Consider the following 15,056-nt stretch of genomic DNA (forward strand, 5'->3'; position numbering starts at 1 on the left):
TCAAGTCTCAAGAGCATTGGAGATTTCTGATACCTTATTACATGCTGAATGGTAGTGGTTCTCAGCCAAAAAGTTAGAAAGGTGGTGCATTACCAAGATTAGACAGAAGTACTGTCAAACAGTGGGAAGTTTTTTACATTTGTTTTTCATCCAGGTTCTTTGTTTTTAAGTCAGTTAAACCTGCCTCAGGTAGACCCCCTTCCACTTAACTTTTATACCAAGAAAACTAGTTGACATCATCATAAATAATATCTACTGAAGACATTTCTGTACATGGTGCATAAACATAAATAGTATTTTTAAAATATTTATTTATTTGACAGAGAGAGAGACAGAGACAGACACAGTGAGAGAGGGAACACAAGCTGGGGGGAGTGGGAGAGGGAGAAGCAGGCTCCCCGCCGAGCAGGGAGCCCGATGCGGGGCTCTATCCCAGGACCCCGAGACCACGACTTGAGCCGAAGGCAGACATCTAATGACTGAGCCACCCAGGCGCCCCAGTATTTTTTTTTTTTTTTAATTGGAACTGTTACCTGTGGCTCTACAGAAGCCTTGCCAAATACATTAAAATGTACACACTCAGGCAATCTTAGGAAAATAATAGTAATAAAATAAATGAAACCAACACTTCTAGTGTTCACATTCATTTGTACATTTATTTTATTTTTTTTTTAAGATTTTATTTATTTATTTGACAGAGATTACAAGTAGGCAGAGAGGCAGGCAGAGAGAGAGAGAGAGAGAGAGAGGGAGGAAGCAGGCTCCCTGCTGAGCAGAGAGCCCGATGTGGGGCTCGATCCCAGGACCCTGGGATCATGACCTGAGCCGAAGGCAGAGGCTTTAACCCGCTGAGCCACCCAGGCGCCCCCATTTGTACATTTAGATGAAGTTTTTATAATTATGTATGTGGGGAAGGCTAGTCACTGTCCGTATTTTTATCTATTTAAAACAAATCTTAAGAACTAGATCCTAGGTTCCATAATGAAAAGATACTTTGTTTTAATAGAGATCTAAACAGAATTTCCAGACTATTTTAAGTAGTTAATATAAATTATGAGCTTTTATAAATTTCACACATTTTACTTTTTATTTGACAGAAATTACAAGTAGGCAGAGAGGAGGAAACAGGCTCCCCGCTGAGCAGAGAGCCTGATGCGGGGCTCCATCCCAGGACGCTGGGATCATGACCTGAGCCGAAGGCAGAGGCCTAACCCACTGAGCCACCCAGGAGCCCCAATTTCACACATTTTAGAAAAATTAAATATTAATGATACTAAAGCAAATTAGGTAAAATCAAAGTGCCTGGAAAGGAACAGTAAACATATTCATACTTATCTTTAAAAGTTCAGAATACTTCTGGTGAGGTTTTATAAGTTTGAGTAATAATATTTAGGGTTCTTCTCATTTTTAGTTTGCTTTAGTTCATGAAAGACAAGGAAATAATAATTTGCCTATAAAAATTGGAGTTTACCTAAAGGTGAACTTTTAAATCAGGGATATTAGCTTTTGTTTAATAAGTGAATTGGGGTGTCACCCCATCTTCCAGGCTTCCAGCATTCTTATTCTGTGTTCATCCCTAGAATATTTCTTGATGTCCTCTCTCAAGGAGACACATGCCTTTCCTCACCCCAACCCAAGCATGTCTGATGTACCCCCTCTCTCACTAGTCATGATCTCCTGTTTTACTCTTACATCTGAAACTTTGCCTGGAGAAATTCACATCCCCATACTCTTTAAGAACATCTGATGGGGTTTGGTGGTCGTGATGGAATTTTGTTGTAATATATTTTTTTAAATTGAGGATTTCTGTATTTTAAGAAGTGTCATTGTTCTGTGAAGATGTCTGTCTGGAATGTTACAAGTAAGAACAAACATTGCTTCTAATATATAGGAAAAAGAGAATTTGCCTAAAATACTCATTCTTTTTGGTAAGTTCATGTTTCTGAATTTTGTCAGAGATGCCATGAAATGACAAAAGCAAATTTGTTTCACAAATATTACTTGCTCATTTGTGTTAGTCCAGAATTATGCTGAGGTCTTGGGAGACACAGAGATGAATAAACCCCTACACCCCATCAAATAAGAAACGAGGCTGTGGAAAACAAATGAAAACACTAAGGCTATCTTTTAGAGTTGAAGGTAGGGAGTCAAGGAGTAAGGAGACTTCCAGAAAAGGTCTGCCAGTGTTTGTGACACCTCTGTTTCCACACGACCGCTCTTTCTAGAGCCTCCAATATAAGTAGAAAGCATGGTCTTTCCATAGTAAATTTTTGGTGGATGATAACTGTAGGTGTCCTATAGACATCCCTCATCTTTAAAATGATTTTGTCCTTTATCATTGTCTTTCCTTGAAAAATTTATTTGGAGAGCTATAGATAGAGATTTCTGCAATTGGCATGACATTAATTGTGGTAGCCTTCATGTGTGGCAGACAGTTTGGCATTTAAAAAAAGGGTTCCAAGGAAATGTGAGTGATTCTTTGCTACATATTAGAGCATATCACATTTTAAGGTCTATTCAGAACCTTTCCATTACTTGAAAATATTTGGGGAGCGATAGGAGGGTGTTTAATTTTTTAGAATTTTTTTTTAAATTTTTATTTATTTATTTATTTGACAGACAAAGATCACAAGTAGGCAGAGAGGAAGGCAGAGAGAGGGAGAAGCAGGGTCCCTGCTGCGCAGAGAGCCCGATGCGGGGCTTGATCCCAGGACCCTGGGATCATGACCTGAGCCGAAGGCAGAGGCTTTAACCCACTGAGCCACCCAGGCGCCCCTAATTTTTTAGAATTTAACAGTTAAAGTTCGCTTGCAATTTACCAAATACTATTACACTGTTAAGAGTGCCCTGTTCTGTTTCCAAGCTCATTATCCCTCCTTCCATATTAACGATCTATAGCTTTGTGTTTAAAAATATTTGTACCATAAGTGTGCCTATAAATCTGTCTAGGGATTTTAAAAAGTCTTCTAAAATACCAGGTGTGGAAGTAGATGTTTAGATAGTTGCCCAAAGGGCTTGATGCTTCTGAAATCTAATATTTCTAGCACCTTTATAACTTTCCAGCCTAAGTAGGCACACCCAAGCAGTATGAGCGTGTTCTTGTAATAGGCCTCGCTGTTGAGGGAATTTACTTTGTATTCACAGAATAAAATTAATTTTGCGTCAGAACCTTGCTCAGGCAGGCCTTTTGGTTTCCTTCTCTAATCTATCTCTTGGAAATGGGGATTATGGCATCTTCATGATAAATGCCTGCATTTGTTTGTATAGCATTAGCTTTAACATATATTGTCTTATTTCTTCCTCACGAGGTTTTGTGTATTTCATATGTGGCTGCTCAGTATTTAAGTATTTTGACTGATTCTAAAAAAGCAAACCCAAACAGTGCACCTCTTTCAAGGACTTTGTAGGTTAGTTTGGGAAGAAAGAGTGAATTAGTTAGTAGACCCTGGCCCACACCTTAACAGTAGTCCCGGATTTCCACAGGAACACCTCACAGGCGCCGATGGAAGGCTGACCGCAAAGCTACGAGCAGCTCGGCGCACTGAGCTTTAGCTGGGGCAAGCCCAGAGCAGTGAGGAAGAGGCTGGGAATAGATGCACATAGGTGTGTGTTTGGGAGAAGGAAAGTCACTTAGAGGAAGACTAATAGAAAGTAAAGACAAATGTGGCAGAAGACATTTGACTGTACTTTGAGTAAAAATTTTTATCCCTATTTTTAAAAATCTCAGCCTGATTTTCTTTTTATTTATGAATAGATAATCTATTTTGTGATAGAGAATTTAAAGGATAAAAATATGTACATAGAAAAGCTTCCCACTGACACCCCCCGACCCCTTAATTCTCCCTTCTGGAAGCCGCTGATGTGCCAGGCTTCCTCTCGTCCATATTCTCAGTGGTGTTTCAGGTATCATTAGTAACTCCACCTTCATGTTCTCTTCCATTGTCTTGTCACTGATACAGATCCTGGCATACACTGCACCTATTTTTTTCCCCTTTTCCCTTTATGTTTATTGCTTAACAATACATCTTGGAGATTGCCCCCAAATCAGTACATGAAGACAGTCCTCATTCCGTCATAGCTGCATAGTACTTTTGTGTAAGGGGCACGTATCACAGTTTTCTTAGCCAGTTATCCCTAGATGGGCATTTAGATTGTTCCCAGTCTCTCACTATTTGCAAACTAGGCTGAAGTGACTAACTTTGTACAGATGACTGTGTGTACACCTAGAAGTTGGTGCTAGAAGCCACATTGCTGTGTCAGAGTACAGAAAATTAGAATTTGGGGGCTTTTGCCTAATTGGGGTCTTCCAAAGTTGTGACCTGTTACCCTGCCACTAACCAGTGTATTAGAGTGCCTGTTTCCTCATAACTATCTTATAGACACAGTATTGTCAGTTTTTTGTTTTGCCAGTCAGGTGAAAAATAGTTTCTAAGAGTAGTCCTAATGTTTCTAAGGAGGAAACAATGCAAAAAATTTCCCTTTTGTCCCCAGTACGTTTATTTCCAGTAGTCTGTTACTTAAGACATTGACATATAATTTGGATGAACTAGTGTGTAAGAAGTCTCTAAAGCTAAAATCTGGAAATTTATTTTCATGTTCTGAGTTCTGAGCCTGAAAGCATACCAGCAGATGTGTATTGGTTAGGATTGGTAATACTATCCCTTTATCACCATCAGGAAATAGTCCCAAAGAACTTGAATCTCAGGCGGCATTAGAGAGCCAGTCCTCAGCAGAGCCAGAGCTAGAATTCAAGATCTTCTGGCTTCCTTCCTCTGCATGCTGCCTTTGTGCTCCCTCCGGTTCCTGGTTAGTGATAACTAAGGGTGTTTGAGAACAGCGTTGTTACAGAAGTGCTGCTCTGTTGAAACTTGAGAGACTTAAGATACAATATTGCGAAGGGCTTCCTGGTCTCAGTGGTGAGTTCTTCCCTCCAGCTCTTTTCAGCTTACTAAAACTAAAACAAACTTGAGTCATGCTTAGAAGACATTTACGAACGTATTTTATTTTGATATCAGTGCATTTCCGTATGCTTACGGTGTCATTCCAAGAGGAGTAAGAAATCAGAACGAGGCCAGTGTTGATGCCTTTTCTAGTCTGACGCACCTGTAGTGCTAAGAGGCAGTTAGATCTGAATCCCAGAGTACTACTTTGCACGAACAGAGGCAAAACATTGTTCTTAAAAAAATGTGTTTGGTCATGCATAAGACAACTGGAATCACGTCCCCTCCTTAAAATGCTAAAACGTGTTTGTCCCTTGCCCGAATGTTGGAGGTGTTTGGAAAGGTAGTTTTAACACTGTTGTGAACCCAGCCTCAGCCAGTCCAGAGCATTGTGTGACTTCGGACATGTACCTTAATTTCTCCAAAATTCAATCTCACTTTAGAAAACGGGATAATACATACCACGGAAGTTGATAGAATTGGAGTGTTAATACAGAATTCCCTCAGAGATTTATTTTGTTGTTGCCAAAGTGTAATTGACACACAATATTAGTTTCAATTGTACAACATAGTGATTCAATCTTTATATACATTATGGAGTGATCACCATAATAAATCTAGCTACCATCTGTCACTATACAAAGTTGTTACCTGTTATTAACTATATTCCCTATGCTGTACATTGATTGCATCCTGTGTCTTATTTATTTTATAACTGGAAGTTTGTATCTCTTTATCCCTTTTCCTCAGCCGCCCCCAAACCCCTTCCCCTCCTCTGGCAACCAAATTGCTCTTTGTATCTATGAGTTTATTTCCTTTGTTAAGTCTTTCCTTTTTTTTTTTTTTTTAAGATTTTATTTATTTATTTGACAGAGAGAGATCACAAGTAGGCAGAGAGGTAAGCAGAGAGAGAGAGAGAGAGAGAGAGAGAGAGAGAGGAAGAAGCAGGCTCCCTGTTGAGCAGAGAGTCCCATGTGGGGCGTGATCCCAGGACCCTGAGATCATGACCTGAGCCGAAGGCAGAGGCTTAACCCACTGAGCCACCCAGGCGCCCCCATTTTTTTTTTTTTAAGACTTTATTTATTTGTCAGAAAAAGAGCACAAGCAAGTACAGTGGCAGGCAGAGGCAGAGAGAGAGAGGCAGGCTCCCTGTTGAGCAAGGAGCCCGATGTGGGACTTGATCCTATGACCCTGGGATCACAACCTGAGCTGAAGGCAGGCAGCGGCTTAACCGACTGAGCCACCCAGGCATCCTGCCCATTTCTTAATTGGATTGTTTTCTGGATAGTAGTCGTGAGTTCTGTGTGTATTTTGAGTGTTAATCCCTTATTGATTATATCATTTGCAAATATTCTCCTCTCCCATTCAGTAGGTTGCCTTTTTGTTTTGCTGATAGTTTCCCTTACTGTGCAGAAGACTTTTAGTTTGATGTGGTCCCATTTATTTATCTTTACTTTTGTTCTTGCCTGAGCAGACAGATCCAAACAAGTACTGCTTAGACGATGTCCAAGAGATTACTGCCTAGGGTTCCCCCCCACCCCCAGGACTTTCATGGTTTCCGGTCTTAGATTTAAGTCTCTAATCCATTTTTTAGTTTATTTTTGTGTATGATGTAAGAAGGTGATGCAGTTACATTCTTTTGTATGTAGCTGTCCAGTGTTCCCAGCACCATTTATTTAAGAGTCTTTTTCCCATTGTATATTCTTGCTTCCTTTGTTGAAGATTAATTGACTGTACAAGCAGGTTTATATTTCTGGACTCTATTCTGGTCTCTTGCTCTCTGTGTCTATTCTTGTACCAGTACCATATTGTTTTGCTTACTATAGCTTTGTAGTATAGTTTGAGATCAGGGAGTGTGATACCTTCAGCTTTGTTCTTCTTTCTCAAGACTGCTTGGGCTGTTTGAGTCTATTTTGGTTCTGTACAAATTCCAGTACTGTTTGTTCTAGTTCTGTGAAAAATACCATTGGTGTTTTGATAGATGACACTGAATCTGTGGATTGTTTTGGGTAGTATGAATGTTTTATTTTTGGGTAGTATGGACGTTTTAACAATATTCTTCTAGTCTATGAGCATGATATATGTTTGTTTATTTGTATTATTTTCAGTTTCTTTCATCAGGGTCTTCTCGTTTTCAGAGTCTTGGTCTTTTACTTTCTTGTTTAAATTTATTCCTAGGTGTTTTGTATGGGTTTGTTTTTGGATGTAATTATAAATGGGATTGTTTTCTTTTTTTCTTTTCTTTTTTTTTTTTAAGATTTTATTTATTTGACAGAGAGATCACAAGTAGGCAGAGAGGCAGGGGTGGGAGGGTGGGGAAGCAGGCTCCCTGCTGAGCAGGGAGCCAGATTTTTCGGGGGAGGGTTTGAGTCCCAGGACTCTGAGATCATGACCTGAGCTGAAGGCAGAGACTTAACCCACTGAGCCCAGTGGGGCTGAACCCACTTAACCCAGGCACTCCCTGGGATTGTTTTCTTAATTTCTCTTTCTGATAGTTACTAGTATACAGAAATGCAGCAGATTTATGTATATTATTTTGTATCCTGAAGCTTTACTGAATTCATTTATTCTAATAGTTTTCTGGTGAAGTCTTTAGAGTTTTCTATATATAGTATGTCATCTGCAAATTGGGACAGTTATACTTATTTTCCAGTTTGAATGCCTTTTGTTCCTCGTCTGATTGCTGTGCCTAGTAACTTCCAGTTACTCTGTTGAATAAAGTGGCAGAAGTAGGCATCCTTGTCTTATTCCCCATCTTAGAGGAAAAGCTTCTAGCTTTTCATAGTTGAATGTAACGTTAGCTGTGGTATGTCATTTTTATGTTTCTGTAATGAGGGCCAGATCTACAATTGATGGGGACATTTAGTGCAGTCTCCCTGCCTCTGCCCCCCAAGCCAATGCTGTTGCATTTTACAATAGATGGTATCAAATAGAGGAAATAATAGTAGGTAAAGAGGTTAATGCCATGCCAGGTACAATAGGTATTCAGTAAGTAGCTGCTATCATTTTATTTTTAGTTGAATAGAATTACGGTTCCTGTGTTAAGGCCATACCCTAGTGAGGAAACGAGGTCAGTCTACACACAGACACCAGATTTGTGAGGTAGCCACAAGTGGGCAGGAGGGAAGAGCTGCACTCCCCTAGGAACCTAGATGTTGAATGTGAGAGACGGTAGTAGGATTTGTGGTTGTAGTCACTGTCTACACACTGGGAGCAAGAGCTGGACGAGGAAGGGACCTGCGAAGTACAACTTCCTGATTCGTGCAGCTAGCAGAGATTTTCCTTGTTGTTGCTTTTTGTCACCTCTTATTCTTTGGGGAGGTCTTACCTGAAGATCTTCAGCCTTAACTAGGCTGTGCTTTAGAGAGGCTTAGTGTTTACTTCCTCTTGGGCTGCAGTGTTTGTTCCAAGGAGCCTGGATTCTCCCAGCAGGAATGGCAGAGCTCAGTGGGAGACCCTGTGGCCAAAGTGGATTTTAAGTAAGGGATTGGGCCATAATGGTTTGTTGAACTCCCCCCCCCCCCCCCCTTTTGGAAGGTCTCCTTCTGGCAGCAGACTTGGAGGTGCCAGACTCTACTTGATGAAACAAGGGAGCCTGTCCTTACAGATCTTTCTCTGCAGACACATTTGAAACACATACCCTCTTAAACTAGAGTCTCTAATTTGGGTCGGCAGAAGAGTAGAGATCAGAATCTCAGGTAGATGGAACATAAAATGGGCTCGTGTTATTCAGACTATCTTGGAAACCTCCCCTCTGTTAAATAGTTAAATATCATTTTAAAAATACATCTTGGTACTCACAGAGGTATTTAAGAGTGAAGGGGCATTAACTCTCTCTGACTTACTCTTAAAAATGGTTCAGGGTAGATGGGTGGGAGAGAAAAAAATAAAAAATGTGGTAGGATGCTGACATTTGGGGAATCTGGGTGAACGGTTTGTGGGAATTTTTTTTTCTATTTTCTGTTTTCACAACTTTTCTCTCAATACAAAATTATTTCTAAAGAACAAATTGAAAATATCTTAAGCATCTTTCCATGCAAGCCCGTACATTTACATTATTATTTTAATTCTCTGTAGCACACTGCTGTGTGGATGTGTGAAGGTCTTTAGCTAGACTCCTGTTTTTGGGTATTTGATTATTTCCAGTTATTTGCTATTATAAACAGTGCTGCTCAGAGGTCTTTAAATATGTTAATACCCTCATGTATTTGGAATGGAATTCCTGCACTCCCTTGAAATATTCCCACTCTCATAGTGGATCTAATAGGAAAAAATCACAGTAAATAAAACGAATGAATGCTTGAACACTAAGACCTTATTTACAATTTTAAATGGGTTAAATGGGTTAAAGTTTGTCTACTTAGCAATATTTATCATACCCAGATACTAATAAATTCTGAGCTTTAGAAAAATTTCTTCAGTTCTGCTTCATCTCATGTAATAAAGCTTTAGGAAAAAAATCTTTTAGTGACATAAAGCATCTTGGCTAAGTGTTGACTCCTTGAATAATTACGAAGATTGGAAAGTCTTTTATTAGCGTCCTGAAGTTACAGCCTTCACATCTCATTCTGTCAGAAGCAGTGGGCAAATCTTTTTCTCTCTCATTCCAACATGCTTCACTATTTCGTTGATTCCCAGACATGTTGATTGGATTCCTGTTTGCATTCCAGGAACAGATGGGAATGAGGGGACTGTTTGACCAGGGTCGGTAGTAATATGCTATATGCTCTATTGTATTGATTCACCTTCAACTTATAATTGTTATTTTTCCTGATGATGCATGTGAAAAATTGAAACCATAGACTATTCTTACCTTTTACTCTCAGGTCAAAACAGCATTCAGTTCTGTTTCTGACATTTGTACTAAAAGGTTTGGTTACGTTTGGCCCAATTTTTAGGCATCTCTTAATGGTTTTGAAAAAACCAAAAAGCAGGTAAGGAAATGTAGTTAGTGACATGCAGAATGCCTAAAGGCAGATCTGATAGGACATCAAGGGATACCCTTGATTCTTTGGTTATACCTTCTAACTTCCTCAAAAATATCAAAGTGCAAACATTTCGACACAATTGTTTCCATGAAATTTGCATGTTTTAAGAACAGACCCAGTCAGGGTAAATCACATTTGAACATTGACATGCCTGTTCAGTTTGATTGCACGACCGTGTGAGTGTTATATGCTCTTTTCTTTCCTTTTCCTTCATCCTTAAACTGGAGTGGTGAGTTAATGAATCCTAGATCAGGAATTGGCAACTAATGCTGTATTAAATTACACTCAGATTAGAAATGAGAGCCAGGAAAAAACCCCTTTCTTCTCCTCTCCAGCTGTGAGGCAGGTATTGGACCCCACGGACTGGGAAGACCAGTGCTTTATGCACACAGTAGTGGCAGTCACAGGAGGGGTGTGTGTTGTATAGAACTTGCCCAGGGCACTTGGCTCTGAATTGACACAGAGCAAAAAGTTGCTTTTCCAGTGAAAAGGATGAGGTCATGGGATTTGTTTCATGTCTCTAGTTAAGGAAAAATTGTTTTTTTTGGTTGTTGTTGTTTTGTTTTAGTGTTTTTTGTTTTACTTTTCCATTTTCTTTGCACTTAAAGATATAAAGACTGTAAAAATGACATTTCCTAGACACTGGCTGTGGTGGTGATAGTAGTGGTAGCAGCTGTCATTTGTTTAGCTGAGAATCAGGAAGAAGTATAAGTAGTAGATCTTTCATAGAGGCCACTAGGAAAACTCCTCTCTCCCTGGGGTCTTTCTCTGGGGAAATACGGGGCATGTTTGTGTGTACGTGTGTGTATACATGTGCATATATACTGTGAAATGCTGACTTGAAGGAGGGGTAGAGACATTAGAGTGAATGCCATTATTTTAAAGACAGTCTTTGGCCAGCTAGATTATTACCCAGAAAATCTAAACTATCCTTGATTTGGTGTTCGCCTCTTTACTGTGGGCTCACTGAGGTGTCCACCTGATTTCCATCACTGTGTTCATTTCCCTTGGCTGGCTGGACAGATGTTACTACGGAGCAAGCTGTGACCCCTCTTTCCTGTCTTTCTGCCTCCACTTTCATTATGTCTATTATTCCTCTAGATTTACTAATTTTCTTTAAGGTATACGTTTTCCTTTGGAAATGTTGACCCGAGGGTCCAAATTAGTCTCCATTTGTCTCCAGCAGAAGCGTTCCCCCCCGGATGAAGTCAGGTTGGTCTCTGGTCTTGTTTGCTCCAGAATGTGAAGCTCCTACTACTCTGCCAGTGAAAGGTGGTCCTAAGGTGGTCACCCTTGCAGCAGTGTTGCTGGATGAATACCAGTACCCACTAGTATCATCGCTTGAGTTGGATTTTGTTTGTTTGTGCTAAGATTTTCCTTTTTTTTTTTCCCCCACTTTTAGCAGACCTACTCCAATGAAGTTCATTGTGTTGAAGAGATTCTGAAGGTGAGTTCCTTTACTGTTTCTCCATTTGAAGAAATACTGAAGGAAGTAGACGGATATCCATTGACTTTGACTTTAATGAACAGTTGCCATTCCAAACCCCTTCAAACAGTTCCCCTCCTCACACCTTCCAATGCAAAATAAACCAGAATAGGAACAGAGGGACTCTTAAGAGCCTAATGGAGCTCTCTGACAGATTCTGTTAATTAAAGTCTACAAGCTGCAAGGCATTTGGACTAGAGTTTCAAGACCTCGCTCAGGTTTTTCTGATGGTTGTTCATAAAGACCCACAAGAGTGGCTCACTTCTCAGGAAGAGAAGGCCTCTTAATTTAAGGGGTTAAATAGTGCTAGATGTATCCCTCTTGGTATTTTGTAGGTCACACCCGATAGGTATGGCCTCATCTTTAGTGAGGCCATGAATTTTTAAAGGAATTTTTTAAAAAGCAGTAGAAAGTAAATGGACATCTATAAGCCTACCGTGAAGGGTTATTTTTCACTCTTGTTTCTTGAGATGGTGCCATGAACATTTGTACTGCTTCTGCAGATATATCATTGAACCCATCATGTGTAGGTTCAAGGCTTTTTGCACAAGGACAACAAATGCCTCCTAGAATTCAGCTCCAGGAAAAAATAAATCCATTCTTCTCATGAACCAGCATGCTTTCTTTTTATCAGAGAAGAATTATATAAGTTGTTGAGTTTCCCATTTTGGCTTTAATTTCCAGGAAATCTAGAGCTAAATTTAATGCCCCCCAAGTACTATAATAGTAGTAACTAAGGGTTTTGTTTATTTCTCATCCTTTTTCTTCAGCTTTTTAACTTTCCTCTGTGTGGGATTTAATGATATTCTTGCTTTATCTTTTACTAGAAGTTTTCTGATCTTATTTTTGAAGTGCAAATATACATGACACATGGACCTGTTCATTTGTATCATCACTGCTCACTTTCCCTCAAAATACATGTTTGCCCAATTTTTTCCTTTAATTTTCCGTTGTAAAGTAAGGTGGAACTGAAACCAGTTCTTTTTTTTTTTTTTTTTTTTTTTTTTTTTTTAAGATTTATTGATTTATTTTAGAGAGAGAGTGCGATTAGGGGAGTTGGTTTGGTAGAAGGAGACAGAGACTCCTCCCAGAGCCCAGTGCGGGGCTTGATGTCATGACCCTGAGATCACTACCTGAGCTGAAACCAAGGGTCTCAGACATTCAACCGACTGCGTCCCCCAGGCGCCCCTGAAACCAGTAATTCTATAGCTTACCTTCTCACTTGCAAAAATTTTGACTAAGGTAGTGCCTGCCCAGATGTTTAGAAAGTATAGAAAGTAGTCCCATCATTTTTGTTTTCTTTGTCCCCTACTTTTGAAGTTAGGATCTTCTGAGAAAGAAATATCTCTAAGAAAACATGCTTTGTTCTGCTAGAATTGAGCAGTATTTCTGAAGCAACTTGAACGATTAATAATAAACAGGTTATCTTGATCAAGCTTTTGTTTCATCCTTTCCTTCTGCGATTTCTGAAATCTTTTGGTATGATGAGTCATAAAAACAACAGATGACTTAGTTGTAAAATAAGGTTTAGCATTTTCTCTGAAAGTGTATGTGATTTGTTTTATAGTTACTACAAAAGTATATGCAACAATGTAGATAAGTTTGTCTTCTGTATATGTCAAATGCTACTCTTAGGTTTTGATGTGGGTTAATATATTACTTGTGGAATCCCTTAATTAGGACGATGGTATTAGAGCACCAGACAAACAATTTTAATTTAATAAACCCATTTAATAAACTCTCCACCTCTAAGCCAACATCACTTTGATGGGTTTTTCCTTACCTGGAAATACATGAAAGTGAATGGTTAATGCAGACAACCAGAGGAGTTTTTTCTTTTGGAAATTGTACAGAAACCAGACAGAAGGCTGTCCTGGACTGAGAAGGGGCACAGGCCTTTGCACAGCAGAGACTTGGAGTCTGTGCCCCTTCTTTTCTCCTCTCTTTGGAGCTCCAGCTACATCACGTGTACTGCCTTGGGCCTTGGTTTCCTTGCAAGTAAATTGAAGGCCCTGGGCTAATAGATGATCTCTGGCGTGTGATCTAGCTCCCCCTCTCTTGCTGATCCAGGTATTTTCCTCTGCCTCATGGTTCTTGTTCTTCTCTTGTATGAGCAATCTATGAAGATCGCCAAGAATCCTAACGTAAATCTTTCTGATGGGCAATAGAAGCAGTAAATAGTTCCCTAACAGAAAAAAAAAATCAGTCGTAGATGATACTATTTGGTTCTCTGGTGGAAATATTAAAAATGGAAGTGTTTTAATGAAGGGGAGGGAGTGGCCTGTATTTCTGAAGGCTAATGGGGGTAAGGAGATACCAGATAGACACTACTAGAAACTAGGAATTGGTCCCATACGAGCTTCAGACAGGGCACTGTGCCCTCATGTCCTCATTGGGTGTATGGAAACAGCTTGTTCTCCCCTTACAGTGTGATCGCCTGGGCAACCTCCTGGGAAAGTTAGTACAGTCCTCGGGGACATGACCTCGGTGTAGCCTCCCAGTGACGCTGTGACAGTCAGTGGCAGCACTAGCGTTCGTTCATTCATTTATGCAACAAATGCCCACTAAGGCTCAAATACTTTCCTAGGCACTGGGGATTCTGTATGAAGACGACTTGAGTTCTTGCTCTAAAGGGGATTGTGGGGAAAGATAATTATGTAATAAAAATGTCAGGTATTGCTAAGTACTGTGAGTCCTACGGCAGGTGAATGAAGAGGAAAGAATGCAAAAAACCTTTGAGGTGGGAACAGGTCGGTATAATAGAAGAGCATCAGGAGCTAGGTGGTGTGTCTAGAGTAGAAGGAGCAAGGTGGAGAGTGAGAAGCTATAGCATCCATGGTGCCTAGAAGCCAAGACTGAGGCAGGTGTGATGATAAGTTATTGCTAAGGTGGGTAGCGAATTCCTGGCCTTGCATGCAATTGTGGGCAGCCTCCTCGCCTTATGGCCGCGATTCTCCTAAGGCCTAACTCCCTCCAGTAAGCTAGGCATTTAGGGAAGTATATAAATTCTTTCAGACTTTTGGCAAACAACTTAGGGCCTGAAAGAGTTGATGCACTTTCCAACGGCCTAATTTAATAGCTGGGGCAGCCTTGGGCATTGTGAGTACAATAGACATTTTCTGGGAATAATTGGTGACTAAAAGCCATAGATACCATTGGGATTCTAAAAAAATTCTTGGAAAACGAAGAGAGGGGATACTTTCAAACACTTCAATTAATTGCATTTTTACATTGTAGCAATATAATGATCCCATTCCTTAAAGGATAGTAAAATAAATAAAACAGGAGGGAGCTCTCTTTGGTGCAATATTGATATTCTTGAGAAACTAGACTTAATTAGAAGTTAGGATGCTCTTAATTTATTAAGTACTTTCTATGACCAATACAACAGTACATAAATTATCACCCCTCAGGAAAATAAATGGTCTTAGTTCACCTTTCACTGAGAACAGGTGCCAGAGGGCTCAGGCACCTTGGGCTCCCTGGGGCTGGTAAAGATCAGAGTTCAGATTCCAGTCCGGGATTTGAGGACAGAATTCTTCCTTTGTGCTGCACAAAACAGAGGGTTAGTCTGTAGGCAGGGGTATGTCTTCACCTTTAGCAAAAATTAAGAAAGCTAGCCTCGGAGACTTTGCTTATCCC

General features: G+C 40.0%; 1 protein-coding gene across 6 annotated transcripts in view; it reads left to right on the forward strand.

The window, feature by feature from the left end:
- The window catches only part of AFF1 (ALF transcription elongation factor 1), a 227,663-nt gene that overhangs the window by 144,174 nt on the left and 68,433 nt on the right, over positions 1-15,056 (forward strand). For 5 of the 6 annotated variants that reach the window (XM_047717917.1, XM_047717918.1, XM_047717921.1 and 2 more), the window contains one exon: positions 11,331-11,375. In XM_047717917.1, the coding sequence (XP_047573873.1) occupies positions 11,331-11,375 (45 nt within the window). The remainder of the gene's footprint in view (positions 1-11,330; positions 11,376-15,056) is intronic. The other variant, XM_047717922.1, reaches the window with a different exon arrangement.

The sequence above is a fragment of the Lutra lutra genome, chromosome 2 (assembly GCF_902655055.1).
Source record: "Lutra lutra chromosome 2, mLutLut1.2, whole genome shotgun sequence".
Lineage (NCBI taxonomy): Eukaryota > Metazoa > Chordata > Mammalia > Carnivora > Mustelidae > Lutra > Lutra lutra.